The following is a 21696-nucleotide window of genomic DNA, read 5'->3' on the forward strand; positions in this document are numbered from 1 at the left end:
ATAATTAATGATGTAAGAAACTAAGATATGTAAATACAGAATAAGTAATAATGTACTTGTCTATAACAAATCTGTATACTATCAAATACTGAATAAGTAGGAACTCTTATGTCTTTTATATATGGGAATAATTTTCTGGAAGAATTCTTAAATTAAAACTACATATTGTTACAAATTATGACACAACATATTTTGTCATAGGGAAAATTATTTGGTAGTCAAATTATGGTACCAACAATGTCCGTGAACCCATTGCCAAAACAATTTTACCCGTACCTTAATTCCTGTGCATCCCCATGGTTATTGAGCACAGAATCAGTGAATTGTGAAACACGTGACTTCAACCAATGATGTTCTCGACGAGGTGTTTGCATACCTAGATGCACACCACAGCCCGATGTATGTCAATTGGTGCCTGCATACCTAGATACACACCACAGTATGATGTACGACAATAGGTGTTTGCATACCAAGATGCACACCACCAACCTTAATGGACCATTGGAGATGGAACTTAATCCTGATGCGGCTGTGGCAACTCAGGCTATTCGACGACGTACTTAGTGTTTGGGTACATTAAAACTATGGAGCAAGGCGATGATGGAACCACATGGCGAAACCTGGTGTTGTGCTATGTGAGGGAAAGGAACAGACTTTTGAGTGCATTCACAGACAGTTGCCAGTGCTTTGACCATGCTATCCAATTCCTTTTGTACCTTCCTTAATTGTGGTACTAAGAGATGCCAATTTGAATTAAATGTTTCATAATGTAAACTTTCAATTGCTTCATATGATCTGTATATTGATTTTCACATTTACTCTTATTCTTGTTGTTAAATTTAAGGGAACCAAATTTTACTTGATGTACAATTCCTACTAAAACCCTTTCTACTTACATATTCTCTTTATTAGAGATAGACAAATCATTTCGTATGACAGCATTTGTGTATACACTTTGTTCAAACTATTTTCTATAATCAAATTTTATACTTATGTTGAGTCCATATGACTCAACAACGTAGTAAAATTTTAAGAAAGCCGAGTAGCGGCATATGTAATTATGTAATAGGCGTATTTAAACTGTTTTAGCATGTAATTATCTGAACTGTTTCTTATTTAAATTGTTTTGTTAATTAAATTGCATTGTGTATTATTGAGAAAGAGCGGGAAACCGCGCATAGATACATTTTGAGAAAGAGCGGGAAACAGCGCGCAGTAATACATCTGTAATGGTAGCAGGGATTGTCTGCACCAAAAACCATTGTTGGCGGCGAGACCGCACTTTTGTAGCATTGAGCGTTGGAAGCGAGCAGTTGCGAGTAAGATGTGAGACGAGGCAGTCGTAGCTAGCGAGACATGAGAGGAGGTCGCTGTAAGCGAGGTATGAATTAACACTTTGAAAGAAGCGGTGTGCTCGCCAGCCACTCGCTATATGTAGCGCAATGCTAGTTTTTAAGAATTTTTGTAAAGAACTATGCCCCTTGTAATTGTTTGTCAAGATCGTTCTCAGAATATAGTTATGTAATTTTGATGGAAAATTATGTATGTAGCGCAACGCTACTTTTTAAGAATTTTTGTAAAGAACTATACCCCTTGTAATTGTTTGTCAAGATCGTTCTCAGAATATAGTTAACTTCTACCAGATTAAATGCATGAAGAATTTTCTATCCCAAAATCATTCACGTAAATGCTTTACGGAATTTATTGTTATCTTAAAAGAAAAGTCTAAACTGAGCTTCAGCTTTTATCAAATCTAAATTAACTTCAACTTAAAGAATTCCAGTCACAAAGTATTATGAAACTCCACCAGCAGCTTATAATTATGTTAAAGAGAAGTAAGTATATTCATTCCACAGTTTGCTGTAGCAGTCAGATGGCGATCCAGTATAAATAATTAAAGGTAAGAATCAGTCTTAATAATTTCAGGTAACGACTGAGGGCCACGGCGACAACACATTTTATGTTTCGTCGTAATAATCAGCAGGTAGTCTTGACAGAGCAGCAGTTAAAAGATTTTAAGAGACGCAGCGTTCAGTCAGCAAGCAAACGTGCATCCAATATTAGACGGGAAGGTTTCAAACTCGATAAGATTTTCACCGCATCTCTCTCCTACCAGATGTCGAAAACAAAATATCGCATGCGTGCAGGCATCGAGCACATGTGACGATGCTATTAAATATTCACTTTTCGATCGAACTGTACACCTCAGTTTAAAGTTTCATCACTTCTACCGTAGGGCGATGATCGTATCCCAAGGACTACACTGTAAGTCGCAAGAGACGCGCCTTGTGACCCTGTCTCGTTGTCTGAAACCTTGAGTTTTCTGCTCTAACACGCTTTGCACACTGTCAAACATTTTGTTTATTTTTTCCTACCACGACTTCGAGGTCTATATAAGATTCAAAAGTGTCATTAACACTTCCTCCCGCAGAAAACTAGACCTCTCACGGTGACGCGATTGACATCAGCTGATGACGCGAGTACCGCTACCGAAGATCGCGGGAGAGTGACGCGCCTCCCTGCCAAGATTACTCCATTCTCCCCTGCTTAGTGACGAACACATCCAATTCTGAATTCCAGTTTTCCTTATATCCTATATGACACCTTCCTCCCACTTCAGCTTTGCTCTTCCAACTCTCCTGATTCCTTCAGGCAATTCGCAGAATATCTTCGTAATAATTCCGTCGTTTGATTCAGTGCAAGTCCTGCCGATTTCCGCCTTTTAATCTCAAATATACCCAGTTGCTGTACATCAAATTTTGTTACCATCCATATTTCAGCACTGTATGCTACCAATGGCTTTCCTAAACCTTTATACAACGTAATTTTAGTATTTCAGATGTTTTTGAGGCCATGATAGTACTTGTTAGCGGATAGTATTGGTTAGCGGACGTTTCTTGATCTGAGCCGACATTGTTCTTATACTTCTGATCTAAGATAAATGAAACAACGCGTCACATCAAGCTTATATAAACCATTTTCTATGGATGAGGCTTATTTGGATAATCTTACTTAGTTATGGGCATATACTTAGGTTTCCCTTCATTTATCTCTAGGTTGATCTTTCTAGCAGCTCTTTCAAGACTTGTAAAGGCCTTTTCAGTGCTCTTGGCGTTCTTGCAGTTACATCATCATCATCATCTGCATATGCCAGAAATTGAACTGATTCGTACAGGATTATTCCTCTTGTATTGATGCCCGCATTTCTTACAACGTTTTCCAAGGCTATATGAAACAGCAGTGAGGACAATGTATCTCTCTGTCATATTCTACGTTTTAAGGCCACAGTACTTGATAATTGTATTTTACGTTGACTCTGGGTATTTTCCATAGTAGCTTCCACTAAGACAATAAATATAGTGGCAATATTTAATTCTTCCACTGCTGTATGCAGTTCTTCTCTGTCAATACTGTCTTAGGCTGATCTGAAGTCTATAAAGAGATGAGACTGTATATACATCCCGAATTCTTTGCGTTTTTCTACTATTTTCCGTATCTTGAAGATCTGGTCGATAGTAGATCCTCCCAGACGAGACCCACATTCTTAGTGACCAACCCCTGCACTGAGTGTAAGACTATTAAAAATTATACTAGAAAATGCTTTTATACTGTAGGTAACAGGCAAATTTCACTGTAGTTAGAGTACGACAAATGGTTATGGAGAGGTATAACACCGTACAGATCAGCTGACACCACGCTTATTTTCCTCTTTACCCACGATGGTGCATGTATTATGCCCAGATGTGTCATAAGTTTGGATTCGCCCTTTGCTTTGTCTTTGTCCTTTTTGTAAACTGTTTAGTAGTAGAAAGTCTTTTTCGGTACCCGTAACAAACATTTCTTATGCATCCTTTGTCTCAGTGCCATCTTCTAAGGTTTTTAGTATATTTTAGGGCGTTGAAGGAAAGTGGCGTAAGCTCTGTTTTCGTTCGATGTGTCACATTTCACTTGTGTACTTGATATTTTTCAAACAGAGGTTTTAGATAGTCGATATGTTACGCCACAGAGGTTTTGAGTACAAATACTGTGATTTTTATTGTAGATAAAGATGAGACTTAAATGTCTTGAGGAAGATTTAATTATAAGAAGTCTGATCATTAGCTGTCACTAGTCTTGTTGCTATAGTGAGCATTCTAAGCTAAGCTAGTGAGGAAGTTGGGTGTTGGCTGTGGGACTGAGCTGTTGGAAATAGCTTGCAGAGAACAGAGAGAAATATGCAGAGAAGAAGGAATTTTGAATTATGATTTGGTAAAGAGTAATTTCGGAAGCGAAGAAGTCCAGGTACAGTTGTTGCTGCATTAATTGCTTGCGCGTAATTGAGATGTGTTTATAAGACGGGAACTTTTAGTGAAATTCTTTCTGGCTGGTTTGTATCAGATAGTTCACTGTTCAGACGAGCGTTAGAAAAGTTATGAATTCTCATGGCTTGCTCTCATAGCTTATAGATTTTACTGCTCCTTTACCATTTTGGCAACTAATTTTATGGCAGAGAGATATTTCTTATAAAAGATAACTTTTATAGTGATGACAGTAATAATTAATGAGTTTCAGATTTTGCAATAAAATTAAGGTCAATTACTTTGAATCGTTTAACAAGTTCAAATTACAGCATTTTATCATCACGCAAGTATTTTATTGCCTCATTATGTGTGTCGCCGCTCTGCTCGGAGCGGAACACAGCTGCACGAAGTAAAAGCAAAGCATGATGTGTTCAGAACAGTTGCACGTCATTGCAGTGCACAAGATTTTCTTTCCTATTTAGCTTGCAAGCTGCTGCGCTGAATATTTTGTGCTCATCACTTCTAGCAGCACCAAGTTTCCGTTGCCACATGTAAGCCACATGAAAATTTTTTATGGCCAGTTACATTACAGTTAGCTTTGCTTTTCAGAATTTATTATCAGAGTCAGTTTAGGTGAAGTTTTTCAGTTTTCCTTTCATAAGCAGATAGTTACTCTCAGAATACAGTTTGCATCTGCCGGCCGCTGTGGTCGAGCGGTTCCAGGCGCTTCAATCCAGAACCGCGCTGCTGCTACGGTCGCAGGTTTGAATCCTGCCTCGGGCATGGATGTGTGTCATGTCCTTAGGCTAGTTAGGTTTAAGTAGGTTCTAAGTCTTGGGGACTGATGACGTCAGATGTTAAGTCCCATAGTGCTTAGAGCCATTTTGAAATGTTGCATTTGCCTGCATATTATCCTGGATCTGGAATTATGTTCATTCAGATTGTGTACTTAAATTTTCAGAGCGTTATTTACGCCTTCAAAATTCGATTGGTGATTTTATGTAGCATTTTCATTCTGTTAGGCTGTGTGTTAGAATTGCAAGTCAGACACTGTGACGTCATGCGTTGTAGCACTGCTCACTGTACCGCACAATAGAGTTTGCTAATAACTTTAGCAGAGTTAATGAAATGTGCAGTTATACAGTTTTAGTTTTAGCTCGTCATTAACTAAACAGCGTTTCCAAAATTACGCCATTTGTATTGTTCAGCTTTACAACACAGACATACACGAGTATCGAGAATAGCAGTTCAGTTTACTCCAGTTTGAATTCACAAAAGAGCCGGCCGGTGTGGCCGAACGGTTCTAGGCGCTTCAGTCTGGAACCGCGCGACCGCTACGGTCGCAGGTTCGAATCCTGCCTCGGGCATTGATGTGTGTGATGTTCTTAGGTTAGTTAGGTTTAGGTAGTTCTAAGTTCTAGGGGACTGATGACCACAGCAGTTGAGTCCCATGGTGCTCAGAGCCATTTGAACCATTTTGAATTCCAGTATCTATAACACGTGTTTCTTCTGTGTCTGTTATCCTCGTGCCATGTTCCTCTGTGTGCAAGCTCACTTTACCTGACCTGACAGAGGTCGCAGTACCTTGTAGCAATATCTTCTGGCGCCGACGATACAGACTGAGCTTCCAACATCAGCCCACTTAACACGCTAACAATGTGACGGCTAGATATTCTCTACTTGTGCTGCGTATGCGCGCGGGACATCTATCGCTGACTGTGACCCTTGTCATTCTGACTGGAGACTCCACGTGTTGTGACTCCAGTATGTTTGTGTAAATTCTCCATTTATGTACCTCTAATTTTGGTATTAGTTTCTGGCTGCACATTGTTGTAATTTGGCTTATTCGTTGCAGAATAAACTCGGATATGCTTAGTTGAGCCACATATCGCATATGCCACCAGCTGTCCATCACATGAAATCAAAGTCCTGGACCAGTGAACCGTAATATTTGAAAGAATGTGACATTTAAAATTTATCTGATTGCTTTTACGCCATAGACTAAATTGAAGTGTGTGCTGTTTAATAAGTTTCTGTTTCGTGTATGCAACACTGTATCGTATGGACTGAAGGTGTGGTCTGTTTTCTGTATATATATTCCATACAGTAAGTTGCCCGCCTGCTTAGCTGGGTGGTAACATGCTTGCCTCCTATGCTCTGGGCCCAGGTTCGATTCCCGGCCGGGTCGGAGATTTCCTCCGTTCGTGAATTGGGTGTTGTGTTGTCCTCATCATCATTTCATCATCATCGGCTTCACGTCGCCCAGTGTGGCCCAGAATGAAGTAAGACTCGCGCTTTGCGGCCAACCCGAATGGGACATCCCGGCCAACCATGCTATACGATCATTTTCATTCTTATATAGGAAGGTAAAGACTTGATTAGTCTCAATCACGCACGTTTAAGGTCGCATTAAATATTTCTCCAATATAGGGAATCGATTTTGCCATATTGCCCATGGTTACGATGAATGTACTGCAAATCGCATCATTTACAATATGCACGTAACCATACTCACGATGAAAGCATATTACAGACACAATACCTCCGAACCTCTCAAATTTAAAGTTGTTCTACCCCTCATCAATTTCCGTGTTTGGCTGGCGTTTGCAGAATGCAGCGACTCCAATGGCCTTGTTATTTGCCTTTCTGTGTTGTGCAAGTTCGCTCCAGTGGAGGGCACATGAGCGAGTGGCTCAGATCTTGAATTGTTCCACCTTTCGCAAAACGCTCTCCAGAAGCTGCGTGGTCGGTTTGCAACGAAAGACGACTGACTGATCTAGCAGGATTATTCAGAAGTTATATACACATTGCTTCACAAAATACCTTTTGAGGCTTTCAGTATAATCTCCTTCCTCGATTAGGGCATCTTCCCAACATTTTGGCAACTTCTGAATTCCGGACAGGTCACCTTCGTTGATGAGCTGTCTGACTGCTCGCGTCGCCTCACTGGACGCTTCATCAGTTGTATCAACAGGGGTTTTCCATTTTGGTGATTGAGATTTCAGTTCTGGCTCATTAACTGTTATCCAGGTTTCTTCAAACCAAGAATCCTATTCAGCCACTGCTCTCCTTCTGATCTATAACGCTGAAGCAATACTTCTGCGGCCAGCCGCAGTGGTCTCGCGGTTCTAGGCGCGCAGTCCGGAACCGTGCGACTGCTACGGTCGCAGGTTCGAATCCTGCCTCGGGCATGGATGTGTGTGATGTCCTTAGGTTAGTTAGGTTTAAGTAGTTCTAAGTTCTAGGGGACTAATGACCACAGCAGTTGAGTCCCATAGTGCTCAGAGCCATTTGAACCATTTGAACCAATACTTCTGCGATTCGGGACCTGCTTTGTTTTTCACGCTTATCATGCGAAACCCATCTGGCAGCTATTTTTCTCCTCTTTAACTTTTCAGTTATGATTCTATAAACTGAATTCACAGGCATTTTGGCCCCATACACAGGGCGGTCCTTTGATAGTGACCGGGCCAAATATCTCTCGAAATAAGCATCAAACGAAAAAACTACAAAGAACGAAACTCGTCTAGCTTGAAGGGGGAAACCAGATGGCGCTACGGTTGGCCCGCTAGATGGCGCTACCATAGGTCAAACGGATGTCAACTGCGTTTTTTTAAAATAAGAACCCCTATTGTTATTACATATTCGTGTAGTACGTAAAGAAATATGAATGTTTTAGTTGGACCACTTTTTTCGCTTTGTGACAGATGGCGCTGTAATAGTCACAAACGTATAAGTACGTGGTATCACGTAACATTCCGCCAGTGCCGACGGTATTACCTTCGTGATACATTACCCGTGTTAAAACGGACCGTTTACCAATTGCGGAAAAGGTCGATGTCGTGGTGATGTATGGCTATGGTGATCAAAATGCCCAACGGGCGTGTGCTATGTATGCTGCTCGGTATCCTGGACGACATCATCCTGTGTCCGGACCGTTCGACTGATAGTTATTTTATTTAAGGAAACAGGAAGTGTTCAGTCACATGTGAAACGTCAACCACGACCTGCAACAAATGATGATGCCCATTTAGGTGTAGCAGACAAATTGCGCGAGAATAGGGAATCTCAAAAACGTTGGTATTGAGAATGCTACAGCAACATCGATTGCACCCGTACCATATTCCTATGCACCAGGAATTGCATGGCGACGACTTTGAACGTCGTGTACAGTTCTGCCGCTGGGCACAAGAGAAATTACGGTACGATGACAGATGTTTTGCACGCGTTCTATTTAGCGACGAAGCGTCATTCACCAACAGAGGTAACATAAACCGCCATAATATGCGCTATTGGGCAACGGAAAATCCACGATGGTTGCGACAAGTGGAACATCAGCGACCTTGGCTGGTTAATGCGTGGTGTGGCATTATGGACGTTTTGCTAAAAGCATTGAGGATGACGGACATTATTTTGAACATTTATTGCATTAATGTGGTATTTACAGGTAATCACGCTGTAACAGCATGCTTTCTCAGAAATGATAAGTTCACAAAGATACATGTATCACATTGGAACAACCGAAATAAAATATTCAAACGTACCTACGGTCTGTATTTTAATTTAAAAAGCCCTACCTGTTCCAACTGCTCGTCTAAAATTTCACGAGCGATATGTTTGTGACTATTACAGCGCCATCTATCACAAAGCGAAAAAAGTGGTCCAACTAAAACATTCATATTTCTTTACGTACTACACGATGTGTAATAAAAAATGGGGTTTCCTATTCAAAAACACAGTTGATGTCCGTTTGATCTATGGCAGCGCCATCTAGCGGGCCAACCATAGCGCCATCTGGTTCCCCCTTCAAGCTAGACCAGTTGCGTTTTTTGCAGTTTTTTTTGTTTGACGTTTATTTCGTGAGATATTTGGCCCGGTCAAGATCAATCGACCACCCTGTATAATTACCACACATGTTTTGCGTCGATACTCGCTGAAAATGTCACTAACAATAATCTGAGAGTCTGTTGCAGTTGATGGCCGTCCACTTTGTTGCTTCTCTCCGCTGCTTACCCGACCTTCACGGGAACAAGGAGACCATCGTGATACTGCGGTACGATCCACTGCACTATTCCCACACATCTCTCTCAAACCTTTGTAAATTTCCGTTGGGTTGTTTACACGAACGGATTTTGATGCAGGAACGCTGGTCACTACATGTGATTCGACCTGACTCGGTTTCAGCTTTCGTTTTCAAAATGAATTACCCACGACACATATTCGACCGTCACGCCTAAAATCTCGCTCACAAATGACATGCATTTCAACTTGACCATACCGCCGTACCAGTCGCGCTTGCGCGATGTGCAGAACTTTTAAACGACCTCCATACCAACAGGGTAGGGGAGACTGCTTCCTGGGGCTAGCTCTGCCTTTGCAGGAATATCGGGCGGCAGCTTACTCAAGCATCTGGTGACGCGGTTAGACCCCGTTGTTCCTTCCATTGGTCGAGTCCTGGCGATGAAGCTCTTCTGAGATTTTTATCGATCGACTACAGCTTGGTGATCATGCAGTAGACACAGGGATCACTGATCTACTTCGCTCTTTCCGCATCGGCAGCGAGGACCCTTCTGACAGCGCGCTCGAGCTGTTCCAACAATCGGGTACAGTTTGTCGACTAGAGTTGGTTTAATAAATCCCAACAAGATTCGGGCAGTCCTTGCTGACTGCAGTGCCAGGTTCCTTGGTGTGAGCAGATGCACTTAACCCAAGTGAGGCGTACTCTGCAGCTGATACAAACAAAGAAAAAGCGTCGATTTGTTGTAGTGTTTTAGAGCATATACTGCATTCGAACATTAGGAAGCACCTCGAAGAGAACGATTTGTTGACATATAGTCAGCACAGATTGAGAAAATATCGTTCTTGTGAAACACAGCTAGCTCTTTATACTCATGAAGTAATGAGTGCTATCGACAGGAGATGTTAAATTAATTCCATATTTTTAGATTTACAGAAGGCTTTAGACAGTGTTCCTCCCAAGCGTCTTTTAACCAAATTGCGCCCCTATTTGAGTATCGTCGCAGTTGTGCGACTGGATTCGTGATCTCGTGTCAGAAAGGTCACACCTCATAGTAATAGACGGAAAGTCATCCAGTAAAACAGAAGTAACATCCGGCGTTCCCAAGGAAGACTTACAGGCCCTCTATTGTTCCTGATCTATATTAACGACATAGGAGACAATCTGAGTAGCCGTCTTAGATTGTTTGCAGATGATGCTGTCATTTACCGTCTTGTAAAGTCATCAGATAACGAATTGCAAAATGATTTAGATAGGATATCTGTATGGTGCGAAAAGTGGCAATTGACCCTGAATAAAGAAAAGTACTAGAAGAAGTTAGCTAAATTTCGATTACGCGATAAGTCACACAATTCTGAGGGCTGTAAATTCAACTAAATACTTAGGGATTACAATTACAAATAAGCTAAATTGGAACGACCAGATAGATAATATTGTGGGTAGAGCAAACCAAAGACATCGATTCATTGGCAGAACACTTAGAGGGTGCAACAGGTATATCAAAGAGACTGCTTACACTTCGCTTGTCCGCCCTATTCTGGAATATTGCTGTGCGGTTTGGGGTACGCATCAGGTGGGACTGACGGATGACATCGAAAAAGTACAAAGAAGGGCAGCTCGTTTTGTATTATCGGTAAATATTGGAGACAGCGTCACAGACAGGATACGTGAATTGGAGTGGCAATCATTAAAACAAAGGCGTTATTCGTTGCGACGGGATCTTCTCATGAAATTTCAATCACCAGCTTTCTCCTCCGATTGTGTAAACATTCTGTTGGTACCCACCTACATAGGGAGAAATGATCATCACGATAAAATAAGAGAAATCAGAGCTCGTACAGAAAAATTTAAGAGCTTGTTTTTCCCGCGCGCCGTTCGAGAGTGGAACGGTAGAGAGACAGCATGAAGGTGGTTCATTGAACCGTCTACCAGGCACTTTATTGTGAATAGCAGAGTAATCACGTAGATGTAGCAGAAGGTCTCAGGTGCTCGCTGAGAGTTTGGTGAAAGTATTGTTCCTTGTACTGACCTTTGGATTGCTGTTATGGCAATGTTTCTTGAAGAACAGTGTACGGCCAGACATAATATTTAGATACTGAATATCGTAAACTTGCTTGCGTCTGAAAAGATTACGTCCACGAATCATCACGATTTTGAAAAGCATCGCTGGTGTGAACACAGCTTGCCCTTTTCTCACATGATATACTGCGATTTATGGCTGAAGAGTAACAGGCAGATTCGATAATTTTAAATTTCCCAAAAGTATTTGACGCGATGCTCCGTTGCAGACAACTAGCGAACGTACGAGCATCTGGAATAGGTTCCTAGATAAGTTATTGACTCGAAGACTTCATAAGTAATAGAATCTAGTAAGCTGATCTCGACAGCAAGCGTTCATCAGAGCCTCACGTAAGCGTGACAGCTCAGTTAATATTTCCTGTGTACATAAATGATCTGGCGGACAGGATGGACAGCAATATGCGGATGTTTGCTGATGATCCCTATGGTGAACGGGAAAGTGTTGACTGAGTGTACGAGGATAGAAGATGACTTAGACAAAATTTCTAGTTGGTGTGATGAGTCACAACTAGCTCTAAATGTAGAAAAATGTTACTTAATGTGGATGAGAAGGGAAAACAAATCCGTGGTGTTTGGATTAGCATTAGTAGTGTTATGTCTGACATAGCCACGTAGTTTAAATATATGGATGTAAAGTTGTAAAACGGAACGAGTACGTGAATTTGTGGTAGGGAAGGCGAAAAGTCGCTTTCTTGGGAGAATTTCGGGAAAAGTGTGGTTCATCTGGAAAGGAGACCGCATATAGGACGCTACTCGCATTCTTGAGTGTTTCTCAAGTGTCTGGGGTCCGCACCAGGTCGGATTATAGAAATACATCGAAGCGTTTCTGAGTCGGATTGCAACGACGAGAGCAACGGCATTTGCGAAGAGTTATCAGTGCTAACAGACAAACCAACACTGCTTTAAATAACCAAAGAAATCACTGGAAGACGTACGAAGAGCGTATCTTTGAACAAGTGCAAGTTTTGCGGAGGTGCTTCGGGAACGCAAATGGGGATCCATGGAACAAAGGCGACGCTCTTTTCGAAGAGCGCTATTGAAAAAATTTAGAGAGCAGTTGTTAGAAGCTGACTGCAGAGTGAGTCTACTGACGCCAACATACATTTCGTTTGTACGAAGATAATATACGGGACAATAGATCTCGTACGGAGGCATAAAGTCGTTTTTGACTCTCTCTATGTTTGAATGGAATCCGGAAAGGAAATATCTAGTAGTGGTACATGGTACCCTCCGCCACCCACCGTACTGTGTATTGTTGAGGATCTACGTGGATATAGATATAGATGTAGATGTACAGGTGCTGGACAGTATTTTATTAACATTTGTTTTTCGAATCGGTTTTCGGCTTATTGAGACGTTATTCTGATAATGTCCTTTAGAGAAAGTACAGTAGCGTGTAGGAAACCAAACATTAGGAACAAAGATGTTGTGACCACACACACAGAATCTTAGGTCATTACATTGGATGCGAAATATTGTTATAAACAAAACATTACATTGAGTTTCAATTTAGAAGATGAATAATATAACGCAGCAAATAACGAAAAGGCACAAAATTAAAATATATTAACTGTGTAAATGTAATGCGAAAGGTAGTAAGGAAGAAGAAGTAAAGTGCATATAATGACAATTCTGTAGTGGAGATGAATATGATCGTTGAGAATGTGGCCTGGACGTACGTGGCTGATAGACTGGATCATGTGAAGCTTAAGAGCGGATATGGGTTCAGCTGTAAATCGTCATTTAGAAACAGTCGGGATTTTGAGCTATATGCTTATTTACCTCAAGTGCTCCTTATAGGTTAATTTTTTGCCTTTTAAAGTAGGTGGAAATAATTTTATAAATAGCAGTATTATTGAACAATTATGTTTCCTCCTTGATGCTGAATAAAATGTGAACTGTGGTGGTCCATACATAAAATGGAAGTATACGGTTGCAAGATTTGAGAGTTACGGCTAATGTGTTTGATGATTATTTGTATGATGTTTTACCTATCGAAGTAATCGGTAGCCAGTTACATAAAAGAAATTTTATTTCCTTAACTGGTTTGAGACACTAAATGCCCTTCTTCAGAAGGTAATAACTATGGCATTATTTGCAAGTGTTAGCCCAAAAAATCCTTGCAAATGGCTCTGAGCACTGTGGGACTTACAAGATCCTTGCAGTTTACTGCTGTGGTCATATGGTTAATAGCGCCCGTACGAAAATGGTATAAAGAAGTGAAGCAACAAGTGCAGACATCACGCCAGTATGACATATTTGATCGCTAAGTTAATGGTCACTCCGTGACTAAAAGACTATTAGCTCCAAAGTGCAAGGCTGCTTTTAATGTTGATTTCGTCACTGTTCCATTGTAATGAAGTGTTGATATACTCACAGTATACGCTAAATCGGGCGTTGTTTATAGTTCCTTCGCAAGCAGGTGCCGAGCCGGGCCGCATACCACGTCGGGCAAGTGTACAGTGTGAAAATGCTTTCGCAGCGCTGCTAACCTTACGCTATCTGCAAACCAGTAGACTATCTGCGCGCGCAAACACGCCCCAAGTTAACCTTCGTCGTAGGTGCTGATACTTCCCACCAACACGATGCCGACCGACCGCCGGGTCATCCCCTTCGAATAGCGTCATTCGGATGCCGTATGGAGGGGCTTGTTGTTAGCACACCGCACACCCGGGTATCACCAGATTTCCACAGTAGTAATTTTATTCATGCGTGTATCAGTTTTACGAAAATACTCGACACGTCGTGGTATTATAGTTTACATCTACATCTGCAAAGATACTCCGAAAGCCACCATACAGTGTGTGGTGGAGAGTATCTTCTACTACTACTAGTCTTTCCCTTTCCTGTTGGATTAGAAAATAGAGCGAGGGGCTTTGTGCTTCGGCAGGAGCCCTAATTTCTCTTACGATTTAGTAAGTTTAAGCACTTGATTTTGGATTATATAGTCCCCAAAACGTGTTGTCAACGTGTACCACGAATTTTCGACACCTGCTGAATAACATACTGACTACTAATTTCTTCTACCTTATCTACACGTTCTTTATGCGAAATGTACTTTGGTGGCAGTAGAATCGTTCTGCCGTTAGTCACAAATGCCAGTTCTCTGTCTTTCGTGGAAGGAATGTCGTCTTCTCTTCAGTTATTGCCGTTTGAGTCACAGAGCATTTCCGTAATACTTGCAAGGTTATCGAACCTACCGGTAACAAATCCGGCACCGCGTCTCTGATTTGTGCAATGTCTTCCTTTAATCCGACCTGGCACGGATTCCAAACACTCGAGCGTACTGAAGAATCGGTTCCACTGGTGTTATGTAAAAAATGGTTCTAATGGCTCTGACCACTATGGGACTTAACTTCTGAGGTCATCAGTCCCCTGGAACTTAGAACTACTTAAACCTAATTAACTAAGGACATCACACACATCCATGCCCGAAGCAGGATTCGAACCTGCAACCGTATTGCTCGCGCGGTTGCGAACTGTAGCGCCTAGAACCGCTCGGTCAGGCTGGCGGTGTTCTGTACGCGGCCTTCTTTATAAATGAGGCACATTCTCCTAAAATTCTCCCAGTGAACCGAAGTTGATTATTCGCCTTTCCTGCAACAGACGTTGTGTGTTCGTTCCATTTCGTATTGCTTTGAAACATGACGCCTAGGTATTTAATCAGCATGTGTCAAGTACACTCATGCTCATAAATTAAGGATAACTGCATAATGTGGTGCCACACAACGTGGCACTACACAAAACTGGCACTAATAGCATAGGCATATAGGGAACACACACGACACTGATCTGTAACTCCACGTTATTCTACATCTACATGACTACTATGCAATTCACATTTAAGTGCTTGGCAGAGGGTTCATCGAACCACAATCATACTATCTCTCTACTATTCCACTCCCGAACAGCGAGCGGGAAAAACGAACACCTAAACCTTTCTGTTCGAGCTCTGATTTCTCTTATTTTATTTTGATGATCATTCCTACCTATGTAGGTTGGGCTCAACAAAATATTTTCGCATTCGGAAGAGAAAGTTGGTGACTGAAATTTCGTAAAAAGCTCTCGCCGCGACGAAAAACGTCTATGCTGTAATGACTTCCATCCCAACTCGTGTATCATATCTGCCACACTCTCTCCTCTATAACGCGATAATACAAAACGAGCTGCCCTTCTTTGCACCCTCTCGATGTCCTCCGTCAATCCCACCTGGTAAGGATCCCACACCGCGCAGCAATATTCTAACAGAGGACGAACGAGTGTAGTGTAAGCTGTATCTTTAGTGGACTTGTTGCATCTTCTAAGTGTCCTGCCAATGAAACGCAACCTTTGGCTCGCCTTCCCGACAATATTATCTATGTGGTCCTTCCAACTGAAGTTGTTCGTAATTTTAACACCCAGGTACTTAGTTGAATTGACAGCCTTGAGAATTGTACTATTTATCGAGTAATCGTATTCCAACGGAGTTCTTTTGGAACTCATGTGGATCATCTCACACTTTTCGTTATTTAGCGTCAACTGCCACCTGACACACCATACAGCAATCTTTTCTAAATCGCTTTGCAGCTGATACTGGTCTTCGGATGACCTTACTAGACGGTAAATTACAGCATCATCTGCGAACAGTCTAAGAGAACTGCTCAGATTGTCACCCAGGTCATTTATATAGATCAGGAACAGTAGAGGTCCCAGGACGCTTCCCTGGGGAACACCTGATATCACTTCAGTTTTACTCGATGATTTGCCGTCTATTACTACGAACTGCGACCTTCCTGACAGGAAATCACGAATCCAGTCGCACAACTGAGACGATACCCCATAGCTCCGCAGCTTGATTAGAAGTCGCTTGTGAGGAACGGTGTCAAAAGCTTTCCGGAAATCTAGAAATACGGAATCAACTTGAGATCCCCTGTCGATAGCGGCCATTACTTCGTGCGAATTAAGAGCTAGCTGCGTTGCACAAGAGCGATGTTTTCTGAAGCCATGCTGATTACGTGTCAATAGATCGTTCTCTTCGAGGTGTATCATAATGTTTGAATACAGTATATGCTCCAAAACCCTACTGCAAACCGACGTCAATGATATAGGTCTGTAGTTAAATGGATTACTCCTACTACCCTTCTTGAACACTGGTGCGACCTGCGCAATTTTCCAATCTGTAGGTACAGATCTATCGGTGAGCGAGCGGTTGTATATGAGTGCTAAGTAGGGAGCTATAGTATCAGCGTAATCTGAAAGGAACCTAATCGGTATACAATCTGGACCTGAAGACTTGCCCGTATCAAGCGATTTGAGTTGCTTCGCAACCCCTAAGGTATCTACTTCTAAGAAACTCATGCTAGCAGATGTTCGTGTTTCAAATTCTGGAATATTCCATTCGTCTTCCCTGGTGAAGGAATTTCGGAAAACTGCGTTCAATAACTCCGCTTTAGCGGCACAGTCGTCGATAACAGTACCATCGGCACTGCGCAGCGAAGGTATTGACTGCGTCTTGCCGCTTGTGTACTTTACATACGACCAGAATTTCTTCGGATTTCTACCAAATTTCGAGACAATGTTTCGTTGTGGAACCTATTAAAGGCATCTCGCATCGAAGTACGTGCCAAATTTCGCGCGTCTGTAAATTTTAGCCCATCTTCAGGATTTCGCGTTCTTCTGAACATCGCATGCTTTTTCCGTTGCCTCTGCAACAGCGTTCGGACCTTTTTTGTGTACCACGGGGGATCCGTTCCATCTCTTACCAATTTATGAGGTATGAATATCTCAATTGCTGTTGCTACTATATCTTTGAATTTGAGCCACATCTCGTCTACATTCGCATAGTCAGTTTGGAAGGAATGGAAATTGTCTTTTAGGAAGGCTTCTAGTGGCACTTTATCCGCTTTTTTAAATAAAATTATTTTGCGTTTGTTTCTGATGGATTTGGAAGAAATGGTATTGAGCCTAGCTACAATGACCTTGTGATCACTAATCCCTGTATCAGTCATGATGCTCTCTATCAGCTCTGGATTGTTTGTGGCTAAGAGGTCAAGTGTGTTTTCGCAACCATTTACAATTCGCGTGGGTTCGTGGACTAACTGCTCTAAATAAGTTGAGAAAACCGTCCCGAAAAATAAGTGTTACAAAACGCCACTATTTCCTGCGAATGTACCTCGTCATCAATGTGGGATACGATCAGCATGCACACGAACACAAGCCGCACAACGGGTTGGCATACTCTGGATCAGGTGGTCGAGCAGCTGCTGGGGTATAGCCTCCCAGTCTTGCACCAGTGCCTGTCAGAGCTCCTGAAGTATCGTAGGGGTTTGTAGACGTGCAGTGTTACGTCGACAGAGAGGATCTCAGACGTGCTCGATGGGGTTTAGGTCTGGAGAACAGGCAGGCCACTCCATTCGCCTGATATCTTCTGTTTCAAGGTACTCCTCCATGATGGCAGCTCGGTGGGGCCGTGCGTTATCATCCATCAGGAGGAAGGTGGCACCACGGCACACCTGAAAAGGCGGACATACTGGTGCAAAATGACGTCCCGATACACCTGACCTGTTACAGTTCCTCTGTCAAAGACATGCAGGTGTGTACGTGCACCAATCATAATCTCACCCCACACCATCAAACCACGACCTCCATGCAGGTCCCTTTAAGGACGTTAAGGGATCGGTATCTGGTACCTTGTTCACCACAGACGAAAATCTGGCGAGAATCACTGTTCAGACTATATCTGGACTCGTCCGTGAACATAACCTGGGCCCACTGTTCCAATGACCATGTGCTTGACACCAGGCTTTCCAGACTCTTCTGTGACCAGGGGTCAGTGGAATGCCCCTTGCAGGTCTCCGGGCGAATAAACCATGTCTGTTCAGTCGTCTGTAGACTGTGTGTCTGGAGACAAATGTTCCAGTGGCTTCGGTAAGGTCCTGACAAGGCTACCTGCAGTACTCGGTGGCTGTCTGGGGGCACTGATTGTGAGATGTTGTTGTTGTTGTCTTCAGTCCTGAGACTGGATTGATGCAGCTCTCCATGCTACTCTATCCTGTGCAAGCTGCTTCATCTCCCAGTACCTACTGCAACCTACATCCTTCTGAATCTGCTTAGTGTAGTCATCTCTCGGTATCCCTCTACAATTTTTACCCTCCACACTGCCCTCCAATACTGAATTGGTGATCCCTTGATGCCTCCGAACATGTACTACCAACCGATCCCTTCTTCTGGTCAAGTTGTGCCACAAACTTCTCTTCTCCCCAATCCGATTCAATACTTCCTCATTAGTTATGTGATCTACCCATCTAATCTTCAGCATTCTTCTGTAGCACCACATTTCGAAAGCTTCTATTCTCTTCTTGTCCAAACTATTTATCGTCCATGATCCATACATGGCTACACTCCATACAAATACTTTAAAAAATGACTTCCTGACACTTAAATGTATACTCGATGTTAACAAATTTCTCTTCTTCAGAAACGCTTTCCTTGCCATTGCCAGTCTACATTTTATATCCTCTCTACTTCGACCATCATCAGTTATTTTATTTCCTAAATAGCAAAACTCGTTTACTACTTTAAGTGTCTCATTTCCTAATCTAATTCCCTCAGCATCACCCGATTTAATTTGACTACATTCCATTATCCTCGTTTTGCTTTTGTTAATGTTCATCTTATATCCTCCTTTCAACACACTGTCCATTCCGTTCAACTGCTCTACCAAGTCCTTTGCCTTCTCTGACAGAATTACAATGTCATCGGCGAACCTCAGAGTTTTTACTTCGTCTCCATGAATTTTAATACCTACTCCAAGTTTTTCTTTTGTTTCCTTTACTGCTTGCTCAATATACAGATTGAATAACATCGGGGAGAGGCTACAACCCTGTCTCACTCCTTTCCCAACCACTGCTTCCCTTTCATGCCCCTCGACTCTTATGACTGCCATCTGGTTTCTGTACAAATTGTAAATAGCCTTTCGCTCCCTGTATTTTACCCCTGCCACCTTTAGAATTTGAAAAAGAGTATTCCAGTCGACATTGTCAAAAGCTTTCTCTAAGTCTACAAATGCTAGAAACGTAGGTTTGCCTTTTCTTAATCTTTCTTCTAAGATAAGTCGTAAGGTCAGTATTGCCTCACGTGTTCCAACATTTCCACGGAATCCAAACTGATCCTCTCCGAGGCCTGCATCTACCAGTTTTTCCATTCGTCTGTAAAGAATTCGCGTTAGTATTTTGCAGCCGTGGCTTATTAAACTGATAGTTCGGTAATTTTCACATCTATCAGCACCTGCTTTCTTTGGGATTGGAATTATTATATTCTTCTTGAAGTCTGAGGGTATTTCGCCTGTCTCATACATCTTGCTCACCAGCTGGTACAGTTTTGACAGGACTGGTTGTCCCAAGGCCGTCAGTTGTTCTTATGGAATGTTGTCTACTCCGGGGGCCTTGTTTCGACTTAGGTCTTTCAGTGCTCTGTCAAACTCTTCACGCAGTATCTTACCTCCCATTTCGTCTTCATCTACATCCTCTTCCATTTCCATAATATTGTCCTCAACTACATCGCCCTTGTATAAACCTTCTATATACTCCTTCCACCTTACTGCCTTCCCTTCTTTGCTTAGAACTGGGCTGCCATCTGAGCTCTTGATATTCATACACGTGGTTCTCTTCTCTCCAAAGGTCTCTTTAATTTTCCTGCAGGCAGTATCTATCTTACCCCTAGTGAGATAAGCTTCTACATCCTTACATTTGTCCTCTAGCCATCCCTGCTTAGCCATTTTGCACTTTCTGTCGATCTAGTTTTTGAGAAGTTTGTATTCCTTTTCGCCTGCTTCATTTACTGCGTTTTTATATTTTCTCCTTTCATCAATTAAATTCAATATTTCTTCTGTTACCCAAGGATTTCTAGCAGCCCTCGTCTTTGTACCTACTTTATCCTCTGCTGCCTTCACTACTACATCCCTCAGAGCTACCCATTCTTCTTCTACTGTATTTCTTTCCCCTATTCCTGTCAATTGTTCCCTTATGCTCTCCCTGAAACTCTGTACAACCTCTGGTTCTTTCAGTTTATCCAGGTCCCATCTCCTTAATTTCCCACATTTTTGCAGTTTCTTCAGTTTTAATCTACAGGTCATAACCAATAGATTGTGGTCAGAGTCCACATCTGCCCCTGGAAATGTCTTACAACTTAAAACCTGGTTCCTAAATCTCTGTCTTACCATTATATAATCTATCTGATACCTTTTAGTATCTCCAGGGTTCTTCCACGTATACAACCTTCTTTCATGATTCTTAAACCAAGTGTTACCTATGATTAAGTTGCGCTCTGTGCAAAATTCTACTAGGCGGCTTCCTCTTTCATTTCTTAGCCCCAATCCATATCCACCTACTATGTTTCCTTCTCTCCCTTTTCCTACGCTCGAATTCCAGTCACCCATTACTATTAAATTTTCGTCTCCCTTCACTATCTGAATAATTTCTTTTATTTCATCGTACATTTCTTCAATTTCTTCATCATCTGCAGAGCTAGTTGGCATATAAACTTGTACTACTGTAGTAGGTGTGAGCTTCGTATCTATCTTGGCCACAATAATGCGTTCACTATGCTGTTTGTAGTAGCTTACCCGCATTCCTATTTTCCTATTCATTATTAAACCTACTCCTGCATTACCCCTATTTGATTTTGTGTTTATAACGCTGTGTTCACCTGACCAGAAGTCTTGTTCCTCCTGCCACCGAACTTCACTAATTCCCACTATATCTAACTTTAACCTATCCATTTCCCTTTTTTAAATTTTCTAACCTACCTGCCCGATTAAGGGATCTGACATTCCACGCTCCGATCCGTAGAACGCCAGTTTTCTTTCTCCTGATAACGACATCCTCCTGAGTAGTCCCCGCCCGGAGATCCGAATGGGGGACTATTTTACCTCCGGAATATTTTACCCAAGAGGATGCCATCATCATTTAATCATACAGTAAAGCTGCATATCCTCGGGAAAAATTCCGGCTGTAGTTTCCCCTTGCTTTCAGCCGTTGATTGTGAGATATCGGTCTTCTGTGTACAACAACACAAGAAGACCGATTGTGAGATATCGGTCTTCTTGTGTTGTTGTACACTGTGCACGCCCTGTACTATAGCGCATGGACACGTTTATTTTCTGCTGGAATCGTCGCCATAATCGTGAGGTCACACGTTGTGGCACACGGAAGGCCCGTGCTACGACCTGCTGTCTTCGACCAGCCTCTAGTCGCCCTAGTATTCTACCCCTCATAACGTCGTCAATATGTGTTCTTTTGGCCATTATCAACACACAGTAACCATTAGCTCATCTGGAAACGT

The 21696-nt window shown here is 42.2% G+C and overlaps 1 protein-coding gene across 2 annotated transcripts in view; it reads right to left on the bottom strand.

Annotated features, from left to right (window-relative positions):
* LOC126278011 (facilitated trehalose transporter Tret1-like) overlaps positions 1 to 13845 on the bottom strand; it is a 132376-nt gene extending 118531 nt beyond the window's left edge. Inside the window, exon 1 of one of the 2 annotated variants that reach the window (XM_049977715.1) lies at positions 13754 to 13845. In XM_049977715.1, the coding sequence (XP_049833672.1) occupies positions 13754 to 13817 (64 nt within the window). In that variant the 5' untranslated portion in view covers positions 13818 to 13845. The remainder of the gene's footprint in view (positions 1 to 13753) is intronic. The other variant, XM_049977714.1, reaches the window with a different exon arrangement.
* Positions 13846 to 21696: the final 7851 nt, after the last annotated feature.

This window comes from Schistocerca gregaria, chromosome 6 (assembly GCF_023897955.1).
Source record: "Schistocerca gregaria isolate iqSchGreg1 chromosome 6, iqSchGreg1.2, whole genome shotgun sequence".
NCBI lineage: Eukaryota > Metazoa > Arthropoda > Insecta > Orthoptera > Acrididae > Schistocerca > Schistocerca gregaria.